Below are 26225 nucleotides of genomic sequence, written 5' to 3'. Positions count from 1 at the left end.
GCTTGTATTTGTAGTAAGTAGCAATGTATGTTGCACACGACTAACGTACTTATATAGGCACAGGCACTGCAGGTCTGGCATATACAAAATACTCATTTTTCCTCCTTACAACATGGAAGAGCCTTACACACGGCGGTGAAATAGCGGTAGCATTACAATTCCCTGTAACTGGTTTTCTTCTCTTCTTGTATAGGATAGGACTTCTAGCTACGATGCTGGATCACTTCCATAAATCGTCCGTAACGAAATATGTGCCTTGCCTCGTCTCTGTTCTCTCACTCTTGACTCTTGACGCGCTTCTGGTTGTATAGTTTCGATGCTCCATCATCTTCCTCAACAACAGCAATAACAATACACGCGAACGCGAGCCCAAGCCCGCCTCGATCCAACGAAAGGAAAATAAAAAATACAAAAATCACAATCCTCATCTTCACAACAAAATACTCTTTCCCTATCTTTACCATAATAAGTACATATCAGGCTTGTTCGACGCATCCAAGCTTCCGTTCTTCTTTCTCCCTCCATCTTCTACGTGGTACATACATATTAAGTAGATGTGTGTATTTGTTGCTGTACCCTGTTGTACCTGTTCTGCAATAACCATCCTTCTGTCTAGTAGATGGCCAATTTTCCCATTCTACGTTGTGTATAAAAAAACCGTTACTTAGGTATACCCTAGGTAAACATATTAGCTTCATTTTGCAAACATCTCGAAACTTGAATATAAATACGCGCGATTATACACCTTATATGTTTTTCGGCTAACCACCTCCGACCACTGACGGTTCATCGTACTGTCTACGCTGATAAGTATCGGCAATGACCTGGGCGTTGGTTTCTCATCACTGTGTATGCTTCCAAAACGCCGGCGTCGCGACTTGTTCAATCTTCCGGTCTGAATCAAGGGTACCGCACAAATTACCAAACTCAACATTTTGGGGTACTTTTATTCTTCATCGTACCTCTATGGTAATTTTAACGTCGTTATTAGATGTGTGGAAAAAGATAAGGTAGGTCTAAAGATTTCCTCTTTCTTGTCTGAAAAACTTTTCTCTTCGTACTAAGATCATCATCGATAGAATCGTCTCTTCTTCCTCGATGGTATATTTGAGTGAGCTATCAATTTATAAGAAAACTAGCAACGCAACCATTATTTTTGGACATTAAAGTCAAGTTTCGGGTGGCACCCTCTTTCTCACCTATTTCAATTGATTCATCTGTGGACAGTGATTGATTTGTTGTGATTTTTTCACCTTTGAGTAAATCATTCGCGAACAAATTAGCTTCAATTTATATTGATGGATTTGAAAAAGTCAAATTTTGCCACATTCTCTTTCATAGGATTTAAAATGATTAAGATTCAATTTGTGCTTGAACGATTTGTAGATTTTGAGCAAATCGTTCGCGAACGAATGGAGTCCAGAATTGGATAACAAGATTAAAACTGCTTAGTTTTGTAACGTGTCATCTACACTTAATTCCATTTTTCAGGGATTTATTCGTTCGCGAACGATTCTTCTCCACTGAGCAAATCGATCGCGAACGAATGAAGTTCAGAATTGGATGACAGGATTGAAACGACCCGGTTTTGTCACACCAATACACCATCCACACTTGACTCGATTTTTCAGTGATTCATTCGTTCGCGAACGATTCTTTTCCGCTGAGCAAATCGTTCGCGAACGAATGGAGTCCAGAATTGGATGACAAGATTGAAACTGCCCGGTTTTGACACACAATCTACACTTGATTCGATTTTTCAGAGATTCATTCGTTCGCGAATGATTTTTCTTGGCTGAACAAATCGTTCGCGAACGAATGGAGTCCAGAATTGGATGACAAGATTGAAACTGCCCGGTTTTGTCACACCATCGACACTTTACTTGATTTTTCAGTGATTCATTCGTCCGCAAACGACTCTTCTCCGCTGAGCAAATCATTCGTGAACGAATCGTCACCAATTATTACTGATAGAATAAATTAATAGTGTTTTGTTTTGTCTCTTGGTGTGAGATTGAAGGATTAATCGTTTCAGAGCAAATCGTTCGTGAATCAATAGATTTGTAATGTTTGTAATATGCCAAGTTTTATGGTATGTATTATCTTCTGATTTATCGGTATTTACTTAGTTCATTCATTCACGATCAACGTTTCGCCTCTGATCCAATCGTTCGCGAACGAATCCTCTTCAATTTGCCAATTTTGAATTTGTAAATGTCACGATTCATCATGAAAATAGAAACACAATTCACGAATATCGACAAGATGTTCTGAAATCGGTCAGAAAATGATAGTAGTTTACCAAATTTTGAAGAAAAAAAACGTGAGATTCAAAATCACGGCTTGAAAAATGAAAAACTTGAAGCCGAAAACCGAACTTTTAAGGCACATGCTCGACTTTCCATGATAAATACGAATACAAAAGTTGAGGGCTATAATTTGGAAATTTGAAAAAATTGTAGTGAATGTCCTGCTTCATTCTCTTTCCAGATATGGTACCTAATTTTCAAAATGGGATCTCAACATTCCTCAGGCCACAAGAACCCAAATTTCGATCGAAATTCAAAAAACTGACGAGAGTTTTAGCTGAAATTTATACCTAATTTAATATGTTCGATTTCTTTTCTCAACTTTTACAAATTTTTTGCACAATTTGAACATAATATTAGGCAATTTTAAAACCAAATTCCACACCAATCGAATGCTTCTCATGTTTTTCATTCCCTACTACACCCAAATTCGTACCCCTGAATTGGCAATCTGATCACCGCAAATGGTTCATTTCCTTCCTTACAAACCTACGTACCTACGTGTATATTTGCAAAAACGCAAACACCCTCGACGTTATCTCCCTGGAAACTTCTCGCAGAAGGCCACGTTTAGCATAAATATCGTATTAAACCGAACGAGGCACCTGTAATGTAACATGTAGGTATTCGTACTTCGTACATATACGAGCATTCCGTCTTCCCTTCAAACATAGCAATCGGTAAATCCACAGTAGCGAATTATCATTCGTAATAATAACGTAATAATTCAGTCGAGCGAATAACAATACGCATACTGGTCATACAGCGAAGTACTCGATGAAACGCGTTAAACGTATAATTACGTAGGTACGCTTTTCCAACCCATTCAGGGTAGCTCAGCAAAGCAAAAGAAATCCTACTAGGTCATGTAATCTGAGACCCACTGATTTTTTCACTATTAAAGGACATATCGGTCGAGGGGCTCGAGGAGCAAGATTACGACCTTTTTGCGCACTCCACATTGTGGTAATTTATAGGCATTGTGTAATTTTCTTCTATAAAATATTGAGCGTGTACTAGCAAACGAATAAAAAAAATCCATCCATAAAGAGAAAGGAAAAAGTGGGGAAAAAATTTCCTGCAAAAATTTACTTACATGATGAATTTTTCAATGCTGTCGTCGGCGGCGCCAACTTTCATGTACAAAGTAAGTGGTATTTAAGTGAGGTACTGAAAAACCTCTCACATGCTCGTATTTTTTTTTTTTACCTACTTCGCATCATCGTTCGAGCTAACTTCTCTATCAATTCGGCGCTATTTTATACGTCTCTTCGTTTGGCCTTCCTCGAAATACACACCTTTATCACGATCCTTTTGCTTTGTTTTTTTTCAGACGTGGTTTTAAGCGATTTTTAAAAAGCTTTTTTTTAGAGTACGTAAACTTATGAAGATAAATTTTTCGCAGCGAAACAAAAACGTCAGAACTGGGCTCCGTAGTCGGGTGCGGAGGACGGAAAGAGTTACGCTATAGTGTTTGTAATTGTCGCACGAGTCAAAAGGTCATCAGATGAATACTCAATTAGTGTGGTATTTTTAAATCATTTATTTATGCCTTTTAGCAAAATTTGCTGTATTAGTTTCTAAATCACATATTTGAACGGGGTGTCTAACAAAACTCCTAGACAAAAAAATCATGACTTTTTCATGACCTATTTTCCACATTTTTATCGCATGACAGCACCCTCCCTCCCAACAAAAAAAATTATTGTAGGACAGCAGGTATTTCAATTTTTTCATTTTTATGATTTTTCAGGGTGTCTACCGGAATTTTTCGGCCGAAAATCACTACCTTTTCACTACCTTTTTCACTACCTTTCAAAAAAAAATCACTGTCTTCCAAAATATTTTTACCCCCCCCCCCCCTCAACACAAGAACGATTTTACATTTTTTTTTTTTTTTTTTTTTTGGTTTGAACTATGTAATTTTTTACATTGGAGTAAGTACACGTTTTCATCAATTTGAAATCAATTCAACGATTTTATAACCATTGCTACATTTTTTCAAGTTGTTACAATTTTTCATGTGTACATGTTAAAAATACAAAACGAGCGAACTCGAAAAATTGACAAATCAACTACATATTTTAAGAATAAAATTTTTTCAAATATGAAAGATGATGTTTTTTTTTTTCATTTTTAGCAGTGACTTTTCAGGGTGTCTAGTCCAACATAATTTAAAAATAAAAAAGCAGGACTTTAACACGACATTTTTTAAACACTTGGGATTTTTCAAGAGGGGCAGGGGATGGACGAGGCAAAATCTTACATTAAAATTTTTCGCTTTTCCAATGTCTTCAAACATCCCAAGATTTTTTTCAAGCAAGCGGATGTCGAGAATATAATTTTGTCATTTCAAGTTTTCTTTTTATTTTCACCTTTAAGGTTCTCGTTACTGTAATAAAATTGGGCGAATCAAAATAAAAAATTTAAAAAAAATTGATGGAAAATTTGAACAACATTTGGAAAAAAATATACCAATTTTTCGAAAAAGCTATCGAAAATTAGTACTTTGAGGGGTATAAAAACGTTGCTTTCTTGGGCGATGAATGAAAAAGTTTATTATTTTTGCTTCAAAATTTTAAAACTTGAATGATTATTTTTTAAAAAGTAAATAAATAAAACTGTTAAAAAAAGCAAACGAGCCCGAATGAAGCGAGGTCAAGAACGCGTTCAAAAATTCATGTTTCAAGAAGTAAAAAGTTTTTTTTATGGAGGTAAAGGAGTATTTTTCTGATATTTTAATAATAAGTTTTTTATATGGAAAAAGAAGAGCAAATAGCCCGAGCGAAGCGAGGGCAAAATTTTTCAAAAATACGTAATTCAAGTTCTAAAAAAGTCAACAAATGAGCTATTTTTTAGAAAATTTTTCTTGAGTAGAAAATCGGATTTTCCATTTTTTTTTTCATTTTTCACTACCTTTTAAGCAAAATTGCTGAAAATCACTACTTTTTCACTACTTTCACTACCGACTTTCAAAATCACTACCTTTTCACTACTTTCACTACTTTCACTACCTGGTAGACACCCTGTTTTTTGAACAAATTTTTCTCTTTTTTTCATTTTATGATTTAAAAAATGTTCAATCAGCCTTTTTCGTTCACGCGTTTGCAAACGATGATTTTTTTTCTTTTTTTTTCAAAAATAATCACAGGAGAAAATTTTAGATTTTAATCGTCGCTAAAAGATTTTGATAATACGTGCTTAAATCGATGGATTATGTCACAAACATGGGAAATCCGAGTTTATAGGAGCTGAATTTCATTTTTACTCGATTTACAGTGATTTTTCGAAAACTGGATAAATAAGAAATCCACTGAAGGCTCCAGAGCGTTTCAAAACCGTTACCAATCGACCCGGAAGGTCAAAAATCGGGAATAAACCAAATTCGAACTTTCTAGGTCAATTTGCTAAAATTTTGATCTTTTCTACAGTAATTTTGGCCCAACTTTGAATTTTCAAAAATTCGCCAAAAATCGAAAAATGAATTTCAGCTCCCGAAATTTTGGCAGGTGGTATATTTTGGGATCCTCTTCCGATTTCCCTGTGTCCAGTACAAAAATTGTTGTGCAGCGTTTGAGATACTTCCCACGTGAGTTACTTTTTTGTTACTTTTGTTTCCAAAAAAAGTTATTGGGTTACTGTTTATCTTTCTTTTCACTCATAAACCATCGTCAAATGTCAGCAAATCAATAAATCAACATTACTTACCCATCCTTCTTTGTACATGGGTAATCTATTCGATAACTCATAGGTATAGAAAACTTGAACTCACCTGAAACAAAAAAGAAATACAAAATGGATTAATTTATTTGAATAAATAATTTTTCGCAATCATATTTTTCAAACTGCTAGAAAAAATCAGCCAATAAAATTTTGAACAAAAATTGTTCACTTTTCAGCAGAAAATTCGACTAAAAAAATCTACACTGCGACTCTATACCCTTTTTTCAACAAACCTGCAGAGGCGAAATTTAATGACCAATCAAAGACAGCTAGCTGAACATTGTAATACCCACAAAACCCATTAGCAAATCACTTCGGATCTTATAAAAAAGTATACCTTTTAACAGGTCAGACATTCTGAGAGAGCTCTTGGATTCGTCGAAAAGTTAAACGAAAACGATTTGCACTTAATTTTTTATACTTTTCAAGTATCTCTTTGGTAATTCGAAACGGGTTAGTCTTTCCCTCAAGATCAATACACGATAAGCCGCGAACCGAACCCGCGAAACTATAAATAATCAAGTGGTGAAGAAAAAAAATAAAAACAATAACAAACCCTTAACCTTCTCACCCTCTCGTTCGAGATACAATTTCGGTCACAACATCGACAAACCCTCCAGAGCTGTTATCGTTTCTAGTCGAGTCGCGAGCCGATAAATCTCATTTATCTTTTCCATCTACCTGGAAAAATTTTCATCGTCTGAAATCGTAACCGTAAAAACACTCTTAACCTTTTTTTTCTCTTCTCATTCTTTTGCACAGAGTGCTACGACACTGCGCCATCCATCCATCGCCACTAGCTCGTAAAAATACTTAATAAAAATACCGAATAAAAAAAGCATTTCATAATATAAAATTCCCCACTCTTCGTCTGTCGCCTTCATCCTGGCGAATCATAAATACCAGCATTACGTAACAGTAATAATAAAACTATATGTAAAAAAGAAAGAAAGAAAAGCTACATGTAAAAAGATCGGTATACGCGATTAGCCGAGTAAACTAGGTGTATGAAAGGATAGCGAAGAAAGGGGCATGGTAGCAGAGCATGGTTCTTAGACATTAATTACTCGATCGATTCGCTCGCACGGTCGGTCGCGCGATCCACCCAGTATACTGCGAGACGTGCACGGTGCGGTACTTTATCCGGTAATACGATATTTTGCGTAATACACCGCACCAGAATACTCGAGTACTTATAATATGAAGGAACGTCGTATACGGTGAAAATAATCGAATAAGTACACCTTAGGAATATTACTAATGTTCGAGTTGGTGGTGGTAGGGAAAAAATTCGACAACGTTCTCTTACTCTTATGGAATCTGAAAACGAAAAAAATTCACGAGACATAACACGACGTCATCCGCCCTTGTGGTAACATAAACAAAACAGTCTGGTCTAGGGAATAGTGGTCGCGGCCACGTAATATACAGACACACACACACTCTCGCATTGAGAGAGAGAGTAACATTGGCCTCCTTTTTCGGACCTTAACGCCACTCGGCGCGAGCTCGCGATAGACTCGCGATATGAAGGCGAAACGTACAAGAGGAGAGTGAGCTGTGATTTGATTTCATAAACATAATGATAACGTGTGTATTCGTCGTATATTTTGCGGTATAGGCTGCGGTGTGGTTGTAGGTAGAGGTACTCGACGTTGCGTGATTCGGACAAGCTTCACGATACCGAGAAATCTTTTTTTCATTACGAAGAGAGATGGCTGTGCCTGTACTTAATACTTATACAGAAGGAGTAATCGAGTTGGAGAAGGAGAGACACTGCATACGTAATTTGAGAACGTCTCTATATAATTCAACACATACGTACGCCTACTATATGTATGTATAAATCTGCAGCAACGGTTGTGCTGACGTTACGTCCTCCACACCTCAACAGCCATCATCAGCAGCAACACCGTAACCATGTAGGTCTCTCTCTCTCTACGTAGGTATGATCTTGTGTTTGCCAGCATCAACGCGTTACCGCACACGTTCGTATTATAAAATTACATTAACGTACGTATAATAATACCTGCATCGACATAATACACGAGAAGATCGAAAATTAACTCCTGAGCCCATCAGATGCGAGATGAATTCTTATATTTGTACGTAGTTACCATTGTTACCTACCAGTGTTTCTTAAAATAAGTTTTAGTGGTGGAAAGAGGGGAGGGGGGCTGAACATTGACTCGATGATAGTCAAAATTCGGCTTATTTTCAGACATTATCCAGAAAATTGACTGAATTTCAGGCTCAAGTTTTTTTAAATTGCTCAAGAAAATTTAGATGGGAACTTTCAATTCCCTACTGAAATTTTAACATATCTTTCTTAGGCAGCACGATAAATCTAATTAAAAATCTCCCAAATGTTAACCCAATTTGTCAACATTTTTCAAAACTGCTCAAAAAATATTTTCGTCAAATGTTTGAATTTTGTGCGAAATTTAAACCCATTTTGATGAAACTTTTTTGAAAATGCAAATAATCATCGCCCAATTTTCAACACAAAATTTTTTAAAATTGCTCCAAAAAACAAGTTCATCGAAATATTTGGATTTTTTGTAAAATTTCAACCCTTTTTGATAGGTCACATGACACTTTTTCAAAAATTCCAAATTGGGCTTAAAATTTCTCGAAATTACTCAAAAAACATTTTCGTCAAAATATTAGAACTTATCGCAAAATTTTAATCTATTTCAATAGGTCGCATGACACTTTTTCAAAAATTTCGAAAATCATGACCCAACTCTGGGCTCAACATTTTTCAAAAATCCTCAAACCCCATTTTCTTCACAATATTTGAATTTTTCGCGAAATTTCAACCCATTTTGACAGGTCGCAAGGTCACTTTAGGATAATTCTACAGCAACGTATATTTACTCAAAATAGGAGAAGAACTTGATTTTGAAAGTCGACTGCGCTTTATTATGCGATCTGTTTTTCGTAAACTTTAGTTCAATGAAGGTAGAATGAACGCTTTTATGCGATGGACATAATTTTTTGCGCCTCCGATTTAAACGCTTACGTATCCATTTGTTTTTGCTACATTAAACTGTGAATCATTCTTAAGGGACATGTGGTGCCAATTTATGCTTTTAAAACACGATCTTACTCCATGGTGTCTACTAAATCGAAAAAATGAAAAAGTATGACCTTTGGAAATTTTCACTTTTAGACCACTTTTTTCAAGAATAAAATTTTTGTAGGTTTAAAATTCAACTTTGATGGGAAAATTTTTTGCGCTGATCACTGAACAAATTATGAAAATAACATGTCAGGATATTTTACATTTTCAGAGTTGATTAGATAGCACTTAAATGTAAGTCGTACAATTGAATTTTATTTTTGTCTTTTTACTTATTCAATTTTGCAAAAATTAGTCAACCTGACAGGAACAAAACTAGAGGGGTTTTTTTGGTGAAGGGGTGGGGGGGGCGAACAATAAATTTTCCATGAAAAAAAAAATGCAAATTTCGCCGAATAAAATGACGAATTTTTAAAGTGAAATAAAAACTGAAATGGCAAATTTTGCCAATTATTGTTATTTTTGATTTTGAATTTATGGAAGTTTGAAAAACGATTTTTTTCTAGTTAGAATAGGGAGATAGAAATTGGCCCGAGCAAGGGCAAAAGCGTTTGAAAATTCTTATTTCGAGAAGTAAAAAAAAAAAACAATGTTTTAAAAAAAATTCACTTTTTTAGCTCAAAATTTTAGAATTTGAATGATGGGTTTTTAAAAACGTCAATTTAAAAATGAAAAGCAAACAGGTCCAAGCGGAGTGAAAGCAAAAGCTATTTTCGAGAAGCAAAAAAAAACAACGTTTTTGCAGGTAAAAAGTGTGTTTTTGGTGGTAAAAAAAAAACAACAACAACAGAGACCTAAGCGAAGCGAGAGCAAAAAATTTCAAAAATTCGTATTTTGAGGGGTAAAAAACAATTTTTTTTTTGATGAGTTTATTTTTTTGACAACACATTAATATTAGAATTCGAATGTACTTTTATTTTAAAATTTCAATTTTAAAAAGAAAGATAGGCAAAACTGTTTTGATCGAAGTGAGGTCAAAAGCTTGCGAAAATTTATGTTCAGAGAAAGTGAAAATAATAATTTTATATATATATTTTTTAGTAGGTAACATTATAGATTATTTTTTATTCATCTGCTTCTTTTGAATTTTTATTTTTCCAAGTTTTTCATGTTTCCCTTGAAAATGAAAAAAATTTGACTCGAATAAATTTTGACCGCATTCCAAAATCCTCCTTTTGTAGTCCTGCTTCTTTTTGTTCAAAAAATAGCCCTACAACAAAAAAATGGGTACTTTTTTGCAAAATTGCAAATTTATTCTCTTCTTCATTCAGAATTTTAATATTTTTTTCATGCGTTTTTTTTCAAGTGAAAAAAAATTAAAATTTGAATAAATCTCTTCTTACCTTCCTTCGTAGAAAAACTTAAAATTTTTTTTTGATTTTTTTTTAGAAAAATGTTGATTTCAGAAGTTTTTTTTTTGAATAAATGTAGAAACGACCACCTATCCCTCTTTTCCTCTCTCCTCATCTCCCCCAAATTAAAACATTTGAAATAAAAATTCCTGACATCCAAATAATTATGGCAAAGAATGGCTCATTCTTCAACCTCCCGACCTACTAGAGCCTCCCCAAGGCTGTTTCTACTCTCAATTCCATAATATCCAAACCATTAATGCACCACTTGGCAACCGTGTACCACGCTTATTTGGTTACTTAATGATTTGAGACTCGATATGCTTTACGGTATTAGTTTTGTGCAAAAATTAAACAAAAATAGCAAAATAGGTAGGCACCTATAAGGTATATGCAGACCTAGCGAACCAACAACGACTACCAAAAAATCAAACGTATACACCAAAAGGAAGTACCGGCTCGTTAGATTTCGTTTCAATCCAACAAGTTCCTGTCCACAAATGTAAAGATTTGGCCTACGCAATTTCCTTCTCTTTAAAATAGGTTAATTACGAGTCGGCGTATTTCGACTTGGAAACGATCATTGAAAATTTTTCCCTTGTTTTTCCTACCTATAATAAGTATTGTCTTGGCGAGAAGGTAAATTTACCGTGAACAAAACTTTACTTTTCGTATTAAAATATCAAAAATTATAACGTGTGGTAATTTAGCTCGATAAATTGTGTTGTATGTACGTTGAACGTAAGTAATTTCCAAACCTCTTTTTAGCCGAATCCACCTGGGGGTAAAAAAAATCCTTTCATTTATGGTATTCTACACCATAACCTTCTGCTTCCTTTCACCCTGATTAAATATAATCGCCTGTTAACCGATTTATTGACAACTGTGTTGTCGAATTCTTTTATAAAATTGCCACGTAATTAACCAAATAGACGATAAAGAGTAATGACAACGATGTTTGGCCAAAACAAAAATATACCTCGTCGTCAATCAGACATCACAATCCAAATCGATCAATGACACTGGAGTGTGGACAAATTAGTCAACTATGATAATAACGCACCTCATCGTATCGGCCCTCCTCTTCATTTCCTCTTGCCCAGTCAAAAAAACACATTAAAAATATCTCTCCTCGAGTGCAAATGAGGGTAGGTGGTCAAAATCGGAGAAAAGGGCGTGTATTTTTTCACATATCGACATCGTAGAACTAATACGAGTACCTACGACTCACCGTCTAGATACTCGTTTTAATATTTTCGTACTTGGAAACGATCATCATCATCAACAGCACCAGCAGCAACAGTATCAACAGCAACAGCAAGCAAAGTACTACTGCAGCAAGTGAAAGAATGATATAACATTCGAAATATCCGATGAATGTTAATTAATCTGCTGTGCGCGGTAATCGTTATGCAGCGAACAGAGCGCGAGCAAGAGTAACACAGAAAGGAGCAGAGTGAGGGAGCGAGAGGCACAGATTCAACACAACTTCCATACCTTCGTAACATTCCGGTTTCACGTCCGAAAACCGTATTCGTATATTCGCTAAAATTATTCGGTTATTCGTCGTATATTCACATTTCACAGCGCAGCTAAATGATAAGTAGAATTTTAACATTTTCGCATCTTTTTACGTAATTTCTTTTTTCCGTAACTGTAATTTTCACGTATACAAAAATAATGCTGGTAACCGGTTCGCCGCAAGACGCGGGCGCGACATCGTTCGGTTCGGTTACTTAATTAATCCGAACATAACTCTAATAAACTCTTTTTTGTAATTCGCCGAATAGTATGAGATATGTGATAATAACACGACTTGATGTTGAATTTATTTTTATTTTCTTGAATTTAATTTCATTTTTTACATGGTAGCGATTTGATTCAGATGAAAAGTGTGTTAACATTATGTATTTGAAATGAAGGAAACAGGCATGAAACCCACTATTTTTTTAGGGACTTTAGTGACTGAAAAATAGCAAAAAAGTGACCAAAAATTTGAAAAAAGTGACCTAATTTTTGAGAAATGCGAGCAAAACATATACTACGTATGTAGCAATCGTGGGGGAATTTTTTTAGTGCCCCCCCCCAATGAGCGTAGCACAGTGTTGATGTATACTAGGTTGTACCCTATTTTGAAAAGTTCAAATTTTGTAGCTCCCACCCCCCAAAAATATGACCTCAGGTGAGAAAATAATTCCTTATTTTTTATTTTCCCCCATCTGTAAAAAAGGTGGTGCCACCAGTAGCTCCTAAGTGGGGAAAAATGAAAAAAAATAAAAAAAAGAGTTCTATTCATGAACATTTTTTGTTTCTGCACCAGAATGTTTCTAAGTAATCCCATTTTTAAGAAAAAAATTTCCTCGGCCCTTCAAACCATATTGGCCCCTTACCTTAGTAAGGAGTCCCTCAAGTTGAAAAAAATCACAAAAAGTGATAATAAATCAAAGTTATGGAAAATTTGATGAAAATAGTTCATTTCCAAATTAGAATTGTTCTACATAACCCCCTTTTCAAGAAAAAACCATTGTTGGACCCCCAAATGATTTTGGCTCACTTGCATGGAGCCCCTCAAATTTGGGAAAAATAAAAAAATATTAAAAATTGACGTCTGTAGAAATTGTTTGCAATTTTTATTTATGTGCAGAATCTTTCTGAATAAACACTTTTTCAAGAAAAACCTTCCCCCTGGTCTCCCAAATCATGTTGGTTACCTATACTTAAAGCCCCTCAAAGTTAACAAAAATCAACAAAAAAATGAAAAATCCATATCTATACAAATTTTTTGATGATGTTTCATTTCTGAGCAGAGTACTTTTAGATAACCACTTTTTCAAGAAAAGCACCCTTTTTGTCCTCCAAATGATGGTGGTCCTCTTTCATGAGACCCCCAAAATTGAAGAATATCGAGAAAGATGAAAATTGATGTCTATAGGTACGTACCTACTCGTAATTAGGTGGACATTTTTCATCTCTGGGCGCAGAATGCAATTCTTTTTTCCAGAAAAACCTTTTCTCAGTCCCCTTTACAATGCTCACCACCTACCTACGAGTACATCTACATACATGATAGAGATCCATAAAATTGATTTTTTTTATTGGATGGAGGTGAAGTCTCCTCTGCAAAGATAGTTTCAAGTCCGGATATGTTTTTTTACTTTAAACTTGAAAATGAAATCTCATTGATAGAGATTCTTGACGATTTTTTCCAAGTTTTCAAGTGTTGCATTACAAAATATCAGAACGTCAATATGTCTTCTGTGAAAATTTGACATAATTTCACTATAAAAAACGTCACTTCAACGTTTCTCAAAGCCAAAATTCAGAAATTCGTCCTTTTTCTATAAGTTTTCAAGTCTGACATAGGTAGAGGTACCTAGTGCTTTTCTGATGAAGATCGACCAAATCCAAGCATTAAAATATGAAAGAAAAAAATGTAATAACAGTCATCTTTTTTCATTTTCTGGGGAAGGAGACAAGTTCCACCTATTCATCATGTACACAGGTCATAAAATATTTAACAGTATTTCTAATGAAAATGGGCCAAATCCAAGGTATATGATGTAAAAAAAATGTTTTACAGGACAAATCTTTAAAAAAGTGACCAAAGTCACTTTTTTTGGCCATTTCCGCCGAAATAGTGACAAAAAGTGACTTGCAAGTGAAATAGTGACAAAGTCACTTTTTAAGCGACCTTGTTTCATGCCTGGCAAATCCTTTATTTTTACCCAACTTCAAAAATTATGCCCGATTTTGATGCTTAAAATTCCAATCTTTGTGAGCTCTCAAATTTCAGATCCTTTCATTTCTGATTTGATGTTTTCAGAAAACCAAGTTTTAACCTCATAGCCTAATTTTCTGCTTCTAGAAGGTCAAGGCAGAAATAGTGCTTATTTATACGAGTTCATCGAAGGATACGCTTAAATTAAGTCCAAGAAACGTGGAAAGCCCATACTCAAATTTTGGTTTGACTCTTTATGGAATATCTTGTCAGTATCAACACAACTTACGACATTTTACATCAAAATCTCTAATACTTTGACACGAAAAAGAGCAAAAATGATAAAAAACTGCGAGTAAAATTTAAATTATAAAATATTTGAAATTTTCATTCTACGAAGGCAACATTGCAAAAACTTTCGTACAGCTCCGTCTCTTCTACATCTACCTACTTCTACACGTACACGCGCGTGTAATTTATAATAACTAATTTAACGGGGGAAAAGGCCTGTGCCCGCACTACTGCTTTCATCACCACGACGAAATATCAAACAAACTTTTTCGCTAAATTTTCATTCGCGCAGTATAAAAATCCGTATGGCAAACATTTACCTAAGTCGAAGTAAAAATTCATTACCGTTCGCGATAACTGGGCTGGTAAACATTGACAAAAACGAGCACAGAATTACTTTCTGGTGCGCGAAAATTTCACGCTATGCGAAAATTTCTGCTGTTGCTCCTTTTTTTTTTTACCCAACATGTAATATATATTTCGTCGAGATACGTAGATAAACATAATACCCGAAGTGAGCGATGAGACAAGAAGAGGAGAGGTACAAATACAAGTAACGTGTAAAAAATCTATATTATAACTTTACGACGAGATTTCAGCAGTCGACAGCTGGTTAATTAACGTGTACTATGAGATATTAACGTATAATATAAGCCATAGTAAGCGAGTATATCCGACAAGACAAGTCGTATTCGTATTAATGTGGTGTTTTCACATCATCCACGAGAAAAAGAGAAAGAGAAAGATTATCACATCTTGTACATACGAATTCATTCGAAACCGAAATAAAGAATGAAACAAATGTATGTGTACATACATACCATCTGCAGATAACATCAACATCTTTAGAAATAGAAGCTATAACCGCTGATGGGTAAGGGGACTGCGATAGTAGAAATAAGGGTTTTAAATATTGCCATTATCTTCACCCAATGAAATCGTATAAACGTATTGGGAAAATATTCTGTGTATTTTCCATCGTAATAAAAAAAATTTTCCACCTAGCGGAAAAAAATTCCTTTCAAATACGATTACAAGCTGCGAGCAACCGATAATATCCCTTCGTATAATCGTAGTACATTCAACGTGTATTCTCAACTCTCAACACGACGTGTGAAATGAAATAATGAACGAATACAGACTACAAACACACACGCCAGCCCACGAGTTCGCTATAATCAAACCAAACAGTCCAAATTCCAAGCTGAAAATATCTCTAATACACTTTTACTCGGGAAAATTGTTTATCACTGCACGCAACATAACCGAAAAAAAAATTATTTTTCGCACTAAAAAACACACAGAGGAAAATTTACTATAATACGAAAGAAAACCAATCACCTTTTTCTCTATAGACAGGTAAGGTACATCGTTGAATCTGAAAATAGTATCTAGCGATTTTTCAAAACTAATTTATTAGGCTTTTTTTATTTTTCGTTTTTCGTCTCGGTCGTTATACTCAATACACAATACACATAAAAGGTTATAAAATAATAAACGACCAATGAGATCGTAAATTCGCGCGAAAATTTCGCCAATTCTTGCTTTTGTTTCTTTCATACTATGAAGAAGACAAGAGAAGAAAAAGAGACGAGCGTGATTTTTTTTTCTATATAGTTTCTTTCTCGTCGAAAATAATTCGGCCGTAATCCGTTCGAAATTGAGAAAATTTCAAATTATATTAGAAACTTTTAAATGATAATAATACCAAAGGGGAGAAAAAACTTTTCAATTTGATTACTTTAGCGTGAACGTTTCGCGTATATTTTAGAGCAAAACTTATATCTTCGAAAGAAAAAAATCATTTCGATGAAGAAATAAAATTGTACATACTTGTTATATAGTTTTAATTTGTTACGAGTATTTTAAAAAATTAATATTTTAAACTGATTTTATTATTCGGAAAGATGGAGCGAATGGTGCGGTATACTGCTCCCTTGAGACACGAATCACATGATAAATCTGAATGACGAAATACAAAATATGAATTGGTTGGTAAAAATGTCACTGATTCAATCCTTAAACACAGGAGCTGATCGGACTCAGGGGCCATTGAGGCCATGTTTAAGTAAAAAAATAAAAAAGTAGGACTTTTTTGCACGCCTTGCAAAAAATAGGTCCATTTACAGTTTTGACAAAAACGCAAGACTTTTGCAACTTTGGCAAAAAAGTGGGATTTTTAAAATTTTTCCAAAAAACAGGACATTTTTGCAATTTTTACAAAAAAAACAAGGATTTGTGGCTATTTTCGGAAAAATACAAAGCTTTTGACAACTTTTCGCAAAAAAGTAAGTAGGAATTTCAAGCAATTTTAGTAAAAAAAAAAAGTGACAAAAAGCAGGATTGATGCAATTTCTGAGAAGAAAATCACGCTTTTTGGTAATTTAGCCAAAAAACCAGGCCTTCCAGAAAAATTTTCTTCAATGTTTCCATTTAAGAAGGAGTTCATCAAAACATATTTACAAGTCCAATTTTTTTCCATTTTCAAAGGGTGCTAAAACTTTTTTTAGATTAAAAAAAACCGAATAAATGGAAAATTTTAAAATTTGATTTGTTTTAAAAATGGAAAAGCATGATTTCTGTTATTTTGTCAAAAACAAAACTTAGGTATTTGTTGGAAGAAAAAACATTCGCAATTTTGACAAAAACAAGACTTTTTTTCCAAATTGTGAAGTAAAAGCAGGACTTTTTGGCAATTTTGACAAAAAAACAAGGCAAAAAAGAGAAAACAGGATAATAGGACTATTAAACACCCTGTTGAAGGATGAAAACAAAAACGTATGTAGATCACTCGCAATGGGAAAAAAGGTAATGTAGGTAAAAATACTCAGCTGAGTCAAAAATTTAAAAACTGAATTCAATTTTTCAATTTTTGGGGAATTTTTGAAAAATTTGAACTTTGCGCATTTTCTACGAAAAGATATGAATGAGGTCAAGCTGAAGTAGCTCGTTAAAATTTTGTTTGTGCCGTATTTTCGACCTCCCAAATCGATTGCTGGTGGTTTCGAGCCATTCTGGAGCCTCCAGCAGATTATTTGATTTTCTTGTTTTGGAAAATTGTTTATGAATGGAACTAAAATGAAGTTCAGCGCCAATAAACTGGAATTTGCTGTCTTTATGACCCTTTTGATCATTTTCGGTATACATTTTCAAAATTTGTTTCAGCCAGTTCAAATTTATAATTTTTTTTTAGGTAGTGAGTATTTTGAAAAAATAAAAAAAAATTGAATCATCCAATTCAGACTGGTGGTATTTTCAAGCGGTTTTTGACTTTTGAAGCCTCCAACGAAATTTTGGATTTTTCAGTATATCTTCAATTCTTCATTTTAGCTCTAATTGTGATGGTTCTTTCAAAACGAGAAAATCCAAAAATTTGCAAAAGGCCCAGACCGATTCCAAATTATGAGAAATTAAAAATGGATAAAGGCCTACACCAAAATATCTTAACTGTCCACCTCAATTTGATCAAATTCTGTTCTTCTATACTAAAAAACAGACCCAAATTCCAATTATTGAAAATTCACGAAAAATTGAAACACGATATTTAGCGTCTGAAACTTGATCTGGAGGTATATTTTGGGCTGCTCTTTCAATTTTCTTTTGTTCAGTACAAAAAATGTCGATACCTGCTTTGCTAGGTTATTTCAACACCCAACAAACCTCGTCAAAACATTCAACTCGTACAATTCCGAAACCTGCCAAAGGATAAAAAAAATCAACATTCAAACGCTCAATCCAGTATAATTTACTCGAGCACAATTCAGTAAAAAAAAAATCAATTCGCCACACAATCTGCGGTAAATTCTATTGTGGTACATTTGACCAACGTATACGATTCCCCTTCATCCGAGGAGGAGATAGGACGGAAACACGTCGTACCACCGCATACACAATCGCAATCCATTACAAAGCTGGATAGTGGATGCTGAACGCTGTACCAGCGCAAGAGCAGTACGTATTTTAAGTGGGTTAAGATTTTCGCGGCTGGCTACACTTTGGAAGGGGAGTTTAGACTAAAAATCATACGATCGGCTCACCTGTTATTATCGGACGCATTGGTCACGGAGGGCGCTGTCGACACGTTATTATTGTTGTTGTACATAGACGTAGGCGTGCTGGGCGACTGTAAATCGTCGCCGATCGAATCCAAGCTGAAAAATCCCAAACTGTCGCCATTGTCGTGTAACGGATTGCTAAAAAAATTCAACGGATCCCCGGCCGCAGCACTGGACGCGCTCGAGGGGGGTATTGCGCTGTGAAAGGCCGCCGTGGTGGCCAAATTTGCGTCGCCAACGGGGAGGTTTCCAAATTGTAAATTTATCTCTCCGCTGCGCTGCGTCTCCTCTTACGTAATCGTCGCGTCGCGAACAAAACGATTTCGCACTTCACCAATATCACCAACACTATTGAATTATTATTTTAATAATAGATAATTTTCTTCTTTTTCTTTACCGCGATGTCGACGAAAAAACAGAGAGAAAAAAATTGAAAAATCGCGACACCACACTATACTATTACGTAATGCTTTTACTGGAGACCAGCACTTTCATCATGATGATGGTGATACGATCACGTAGCGTAGTTGACGACGATACCACCACCGGTATAACATGTGTACGACGTTTCGTACTTGTGTATTTTATTCGTCAAACGAGCGTGTATTTTCTTTAAAACTGCGGGCATTAATCGCCGACCTTGTTATAACTCATATTATCGATTCGTTGCCAGGTAATTCTGTAAAAATTTCAAATCATTTAGTTGTCGCTAATTCCAGCATATGAGCAAAGCTGCCATGATGAAGCTGTCGACAAAAGTTGCTGAGGAAAACGATTCGTACTGTACGTTCCGAAGCTGATGTGGCGAAGTAATTTCAATCTTCAATAAATGCTGCTTCATAGGTTCCATTTTCAATGGTCCATATTTGGACCGATCCGCAAAGGCGAAAGTCATCATGATTCATGACGTTGTCGTGATCGAGTCACATTTCGTGAAAAATCAGCTCAGCATCCGTTTGGTCGAAAAAACGTACCAGCATCAGTAAAACTTGTCGTATTTTCCAAATCAACAATGTGTCGGTTTGGGGTGGTACTCTGCATGTTCTATTTTTGATCTAAAGTTCCCATTTGGTGAAAAATCTTCGCCATAAGGAGATACACCAAGGTATCAAAATTTCATATATTGAAGGTTCTTTTTTAACATTTTTTAAAAGAAAAAAAACAGTCGAAAATGTCACGTGATCATTCTCTAGATCAATCGAAACGTAGTCTTTTTTTAAAAATAAAGGCCACCCTCTTCCCAGAGATCGGAGATACGAGTAGGCCATTTTGACCCTTATTTCTTTCCAAAATAGGGTGATCAAAAGATGGTGTGACTAAAGTTGCAAAATTTAGGGCATCGAAAAATTTCAGACGAATCCTAAGCCAAAATTTACTTCGCTTTGATTCTGAACCTTTTTTAAGGAATCAGAAAATGAAAATTTCTTTTCCCCTTCCCCTTAAAAAAACGGTCTTCAAATTACAGGAAGCATTCAGATAACAAATACTTCGAACTAAAAACATAAAAATTGATAAAAAAATCAGAACTTTGGATTTTTTGCTTTTTTTGCAACTTTTGAAAGCTGACTTGAACTGAGCCGAAAATGGCCCTAGGCCAAAAATATTGCTTTTGTTTGAAAACAATTGTTTTTTCATCCTCCTTTTTCTCACATTTTGGAATTTAAATGAGTCCAAGATGAGATTAGTTCAAAATGAAAGAGGGGGGGGGGGGTGATATAAGGTAGTCCAAAAATGTTGTAACTGTCACGATTTGAGCTATTGAGAAGAAAGAAGGGGACATATGCTTTGTTTTCAGTTTTCTGAGGCAAAAAATTTTCAAAATTGATCAAATATGCATTTGAATACAACTCTTGAATTTTCAATTGAATCTCCATGAGTCAATTTTTACGCGGGGAAATGACATTTATTCCTCTAGGCTCTAAAAAACCCAACTGATCACTAACATGGAAGAAATACCCCAAGAGACTAATCGTCGGTTTCCAATACAAGGGTGATATGTCCATCGTTTTTTTCTCATGTTTTCAACATTTCGGGTACGGTTATAGTAGGTCTTCAAGTAGGTATTCATCAAAAAAACAAAAAAAAGTGGTTCGTGACAAACCAACTTTTTGTTTTTTGATGAGTACCTACTTGAAGACCTACTATAACCGTACCCGAAATGTTGAAAACATGAGAAAAAAACGATGGACATATCACCCTTGTATTGGAAACCGACGACTATTATTATCAAAACAAAAGATCAGAATTTTGGAATTGAAAACGTCTGCCATTTGAATTACTCAATTTTTGCGACGATTTTTCATGAAATGTCAGCTTAAAAAATACCACTTTTGCCTTTCTCATCAGGCTTTTTCTTATCAGAACTAAAAAACCTGATTTGCAAAAATTTTCAGCACCGAGATTGCATTTTCAACTTGATGTTTTCTATAAAGTCAAATCACTGAAAATAAAAATTTACAATCCAAATGCTGAGAATGAATTTTGAAATATTTTAAAAATTATATCTGACTCAAGTGACTCATGTTAAGAACTTCAAAACTTTATTACCCCTTGAATGTAGCACAGCTGAAATTGTTCAGCTTCCAACATCTAAACCAGCAATTAAAAAAATCCCCAATTTTTTTTACCAACGCTATTCGAAAATTTCAGCAACGCCTTTATTTCAACATACAGGCAAAAATATCACATAACCTTTTCGACAGTACTTGAAAAGATCTACCAAAAAAATATCATATTCAAATGTCGCTTATTCGCAACCCTAAATACGCTACAGGTGTTTAAAAATTTCCCTCTTTTATATCGTCATCGAATAACGAAAGATATAGGCAACAATTAACCGAGACCTTTTCGTCGCTTTTTTTTTAGCAACACTCGATAAAAACTATAAAAAACGTCATAAACGTACATTTGCATCCCTCCTCTGTTTCTTTTAGCAAATTTCAAGAAGTTACAGGTGTATTTGAAAATTTCAACGCTGCTTAACTTCTCCAATTCACACCATAGACAAAAATTGCACATAACGTATTTTATACTACTCGACAAGACCCATAAAAAAACGCTATCAAATTCCACGTATTTTCCATTCTCCAAAAGAGTTACAAGCGTTGAAAAAGAGTCGATGTTTTTGTAACGGCTGCATTACGACGAGTAGACAAAATTCGCGTAACAGCTTTTTTTATTGCAACGAACATCTATGAAGAATTTTATAGGTATGCAAATTTTACACATTCGCAATGGATTACGAAGATGCTAAGACATTTGTGAAAATTTAGATGAGATTTATCGTGTACTTTCAGATAGCAGCAAATGACTACGATAAATTTGACAATTTCAACGTGGTTCAGAGCGTTCATTATTGATGCTTTTTGGAAAAATTTACCCATAGAATGCACTGAAAGATGGTCGAAAGACTAGGATTTATACTTTTAGGCCATATAAAAAGATCTTTGGTTTTGAATCTCTACACAAAGGTTCAATTTTACACCAATGGGAAACTTTTTAGGCACACAGTGGCCTTCGGAATTCTTGAAAGTAGCTCCATAAGCCAAGTACCACCTCAAAATCAGTCCTCATCGAAGCAAATGATTGAGGATATCGCCGAATCCGTCTGCGAGATGTTTTCCGGTACATATGATCATTGCGATCAAATCGTCTGAGGTCCTTTTACCGAATCCGTTGTCTATGGAATGCTCCTTATTTGAAAAATAACCTCAAATTAGAACCTGGATAGATGCAAATGCAAGAACACCGATGGAATTTGCTAATAATTCGTCAATTTTGACCTCAATGAATTCAGAATCCAGACTGCAGAATAAATACAGCCCATTGTGATCCTACAAAACAGTTTCAAGTTGCCATCCAGCACCCATAAAGCCATAACACATTCTCCAGAACACAAAACTCGATTGGGTCAGTAGACTTCATAAGACTTCTTTGCTGCCAAAACAGCAACAGAGATCAAAAAATGGACCAATATGATGTCACTTTTTCAGACCTACTCCAATCCAAATACATATTTCAGAACTCAAACTCCACAATAAAAATGGCCTATTTCGATATTTTTGACCCTCAAGCGCACGAAATCTCAAAAATTCGGCAAACACTCGAGCCAGCCAACTTCGCAAACCCTCTGCTGAAAAAAAAATAGGCCAACACGACGCCAGTATCTCACCAATTACAACCCAACATCCGCCCACGTGAAAAAAAAAACTCCTCGCAACTTTCATCTTAGCACGATGGAAAAAAGCTGCGAAGAAACGCGACACTAATACCTATTTCAATAGATTCGACGACGACGTTAGGCGTACAGTGAAAAAGTTATCGTTGAAAAAAAAAAGCTCGACAGACTAAGATCTTAATCGCTTTTGGAGCATAATACGCGTTGCCTTGCCACGGCGTTGTCGTTCAGCGACTTTGTAAACAAACTATGTAATGCCGAAAAAAGAAAACCCTTTTTCGAGCCAAGTTCATTGGCGGTGGCGTTTGCCGCGCCAGTGAAAGCGAATGCGAACTTTTTATATACAAAAGCGAAACAGGACGACGCATTGTTTTCACTTTGATTAACAACGACGGGAAAATCGAAACGTCTACCGCACGTAAACTTTTCCAGGACACCACCGCTGGGTCGGTCGTTTTGCTCGCGCTGGCTGTGTTTTCCTGCACCTCCGCACCAAACTGGGTTCTTTTTATACACAACACGAGAATCTTTCGTCTCGAAACACCACCACAACCCCTCCCCAGCCCCCGCCCCCGCACTCCATCCTTTCTACCGCAAAAAGTCTCGGCTGCGTTGCACCTCTTTCTATACTTTCTTTCTTTCTCTCTGGTTTATCTCTCCGCATCCGAGCGAACCACAATTATACCATGCTTTTGCCCATACAACAACGTAGACGAACTCATCCGAAAAACGTGAATCCTATTAATGTCAATTTTCACAGCGTTACGCCGTTTCCACCCTCATCCCCCTCGCATCCTCATCATTTACACGACTCTTTAACGTACTTCGCTAATAGCTTTTACTATCTTTCTATGTGTACTTTTTACTCCTCACCTTCTCAGTTACGTACTACTTATTTCCGCGGCAAAAAACTTAGCAACTTTTAATGTTTTTATATACACTCGAAGAAAACTTTTTACTGCGTCGAAAAAAATTTATAATATCGATATCGTCGCATAACACAACGATATTCGCCTTATATATCCGTTTCGAGCAAACACGAAAAACACGAAAAAAAAGATTCATTTCCCTGACCAGAATTATACGGAATAAAAAAAAAGGTCCCTTCGAAGACGTCATTTTTATCGTAAAGATACGCAATTCGACGAGTAACTCGTACAACAATTTCACAAACTTGTATTAAAATTTGCGTAATATATCGTATCGTATCGTTCGATGTGCTCATTTTTTTGCCATTTTTAAAACAATTTCCAAACGTAATTCAAACAAGTTATAAAAATAATTCTCGTTCTATTTCGCAATTCAAAACAAATCGCGAAAAATATACATCTTATAATTTTCTTTCTTCTTCTTGAATGTATTTTCTTTGCTTTTCTGCGTTTTTAATATTTTTCATAAACATCGAATCGAGATCGAGGTTTCTATTTTAATTCATCGGACTGTGAATTCGTTCTACACGATGTTTAATTTTGCATTGAATATCAGAAAGGGGCGAGGTTAAAGGGAGGGTAACGAATTTTAATCACAAAGATCGAGATTGTACGCAAGTTGGAACTGCAGTTACAGAATGATGGTGGATCGCAGGGGGGGGGGGGAATGTACGAGGATTTTGACTGAATTCAGTAGAGACCTTCAGTTTGAGTTGAAAATCACTCAGAAAAATTTTTGGCTCTAGAAGTGCCCTTGTGCGGAAATGTGGGTCCTCGAGGAGCGTTCATTTTCAAAAAAATCGTATTTTTTGATCTAACCCTAACCCAGCCTGTTTTGGAGAAAATGATCCAGTTCCAAAAGATAGAATTTGAGATTCTGTCTCGCGACGTAAGCCATTTCCGTCAAAATCTGAGACTATTTTTAGAGTTCTACTGGTTGAAAATTTGCAAATCACTTATTTTTGGGTAAATTCTAGTTCTGAAAATTGTTTCTTTTCATAAATTTTGCATTAATTATGTTAAAACATGGAAAGATAAAATAATTTCTAAAACTGGGGAAATATTTTGGAACGAAGTGGTGCCAATTTTTGGTGATTATTGCCAATTTCAAAAATCGAGAAAAATAACCAATTTTTCACCGTTGTATTGAAGTGACAAAAATGACCAAAATTGGTACGAGTGCGTTCTCAAAATGGAACAAATTCTACCATTTTTTTAAAAACTCGTAGATGACCTTTAGTTCACTTCTGAAGGGGGATTCCCTAGCATTAAAGAATTAGGTCAGTGGTTCACAAAATGCCTACCTACCAAATTTCAAAAATACGAGCTTTCGATCTTAGATATCAAAAATCGTGCTCCTCTTCTATGTGTAAAAAACTTGAAACATGTGAGTTTCGACTTTCTCAAAAGAAGACTTTCTCGTTCTCAGCAAATAACAATTTTTTGAAGTACTGATTGAGAAATTCAAGCAAAGAAAGGTTCTGGAAAAAGAACGAATTTGCTTGGTAATAATTCAGAATTATCAGACAAGACGTGGAATGATTTTTGAGCTGGATTTTCAACCTTTCTCAACACCTTTTAACCTAAAATTAGAATTTTTGATTTTCTCGAGCATTAGACAGACACAGAGATGAGCAAATGAAGAATTTTTGATGTTAAATTGAGAATTCAAGAGAAGGGAATTTCCTAAAGCTGACGACGAAACTTGAAATGACAAGATATTTTGAGCACGGGTGTTCTTTTTTATTTTCAATGACCATTTAGATATCTCAATTACAGACATTTAGTTCGATTTCACTGCAATTGAAAGCCTTCCGGTCCTTCTCGTACGTACAATTACACTCAGCTTTTTTGGCCAAAAAAATCAAAGTGGAGAAGGAAGAAAGGGTATGAGACAATATAATAATGACATACAACAGACTTAAATTTCACTACCTATCAGAAGGGAACCCTCTTTTTTCCCTTCCTCCAAACTCCAAACACATCGTGACCCATTTTCATTCATAAAGGGAAGAAATTTCCACAACGAGTAAAACAGACAGGCGAGGTACAAAAGTTACGAGAGTACACGCAACTTTCAAAATGCATTTTCCTCTAATGATAAAATACCTATGTAATGAAATTGTATAAACTCGGTAAAATTCGCGACGTTTTAACTTCAGAATTTTTCGCCATTAAATTAAAATTGAAGCTTGACGAATGAATAAATAAACGTCAAAGTTCGAACATATCATCCTTCCGAGAATGTTAATTTTTCAACGAAGAGTAACCGTAAATTAGCACAATTTCTCTCTCAAGTCCCAATAACGATGGTAGTTTGCAAATCGCGAATCGTTGAGTCACAAATTGATGCGGAGGTAACGCTACGATCGTTAATTTTTCATAAATTTTTGGCGGGTTTTTTCTTTGAAAATGCTTGGGCGATTTTTCTACTACCAAAATCGTTTTCAAAATCCACAAATGGGATATACACTATACAGATCCCTTTTCAACTTGAACTAAGCGGAGTTATTGAATTTTTGTTCAGAATATCCTTGCGATTTTGCTTCTTTTCAATTTTTTTTAATTGTATAACCCCTTCAATTT

The 26225-nt window shown here is 35.2% G+C and overlaps 1 protein-coding gene across 2 annotated transcripts in view; it reads right to left on the bottom strand.

Moving 5' to 3' along the window:
* The window catches only part of LOC135833124 (myb-like protein AA), a 342443-nt gene that overhangs the window by 258651 nt on the left and 57567 nt on the right, over positions 1 to 26225 (bottom strand). Inside the window, exon 2 of one of the 2 annotated variants that reach the window (XM_065346765.1) lies at positions 18516 to 19212. The exons of the other annotated variant lie outside the window; for it this stretch is intronic. Within the exon in view, the coding sequence (XP_065202837.1) occupies positions 18516 to 18580 (65 nt within the window). The 5' untranslated portion in view covers positions 18581 to 19212. The remainder of the gene's footprint in view (positions 1 to 18515; positions 19213 to 26225) is intronic. 2 annotated transcript variants of the gene reach the window in all.

This window comes from Planococcus citri, chromosome 1 (genome assembly GCF_950023065.1).
Source record: "Planococcus citri chromosome 1, ihPlaCitr1.1, whole genome shotgun sequence".
Classification (NCBI taxonomy): Eukaryota; Metazoa; Arthropoda; class Insecta; order Hemiptera; family Pseudococcidae; genus Planococcus; species Planococcus citri.
This window is presented reverse-complemented; position numbering and strand designations above follow the sequence as displayed.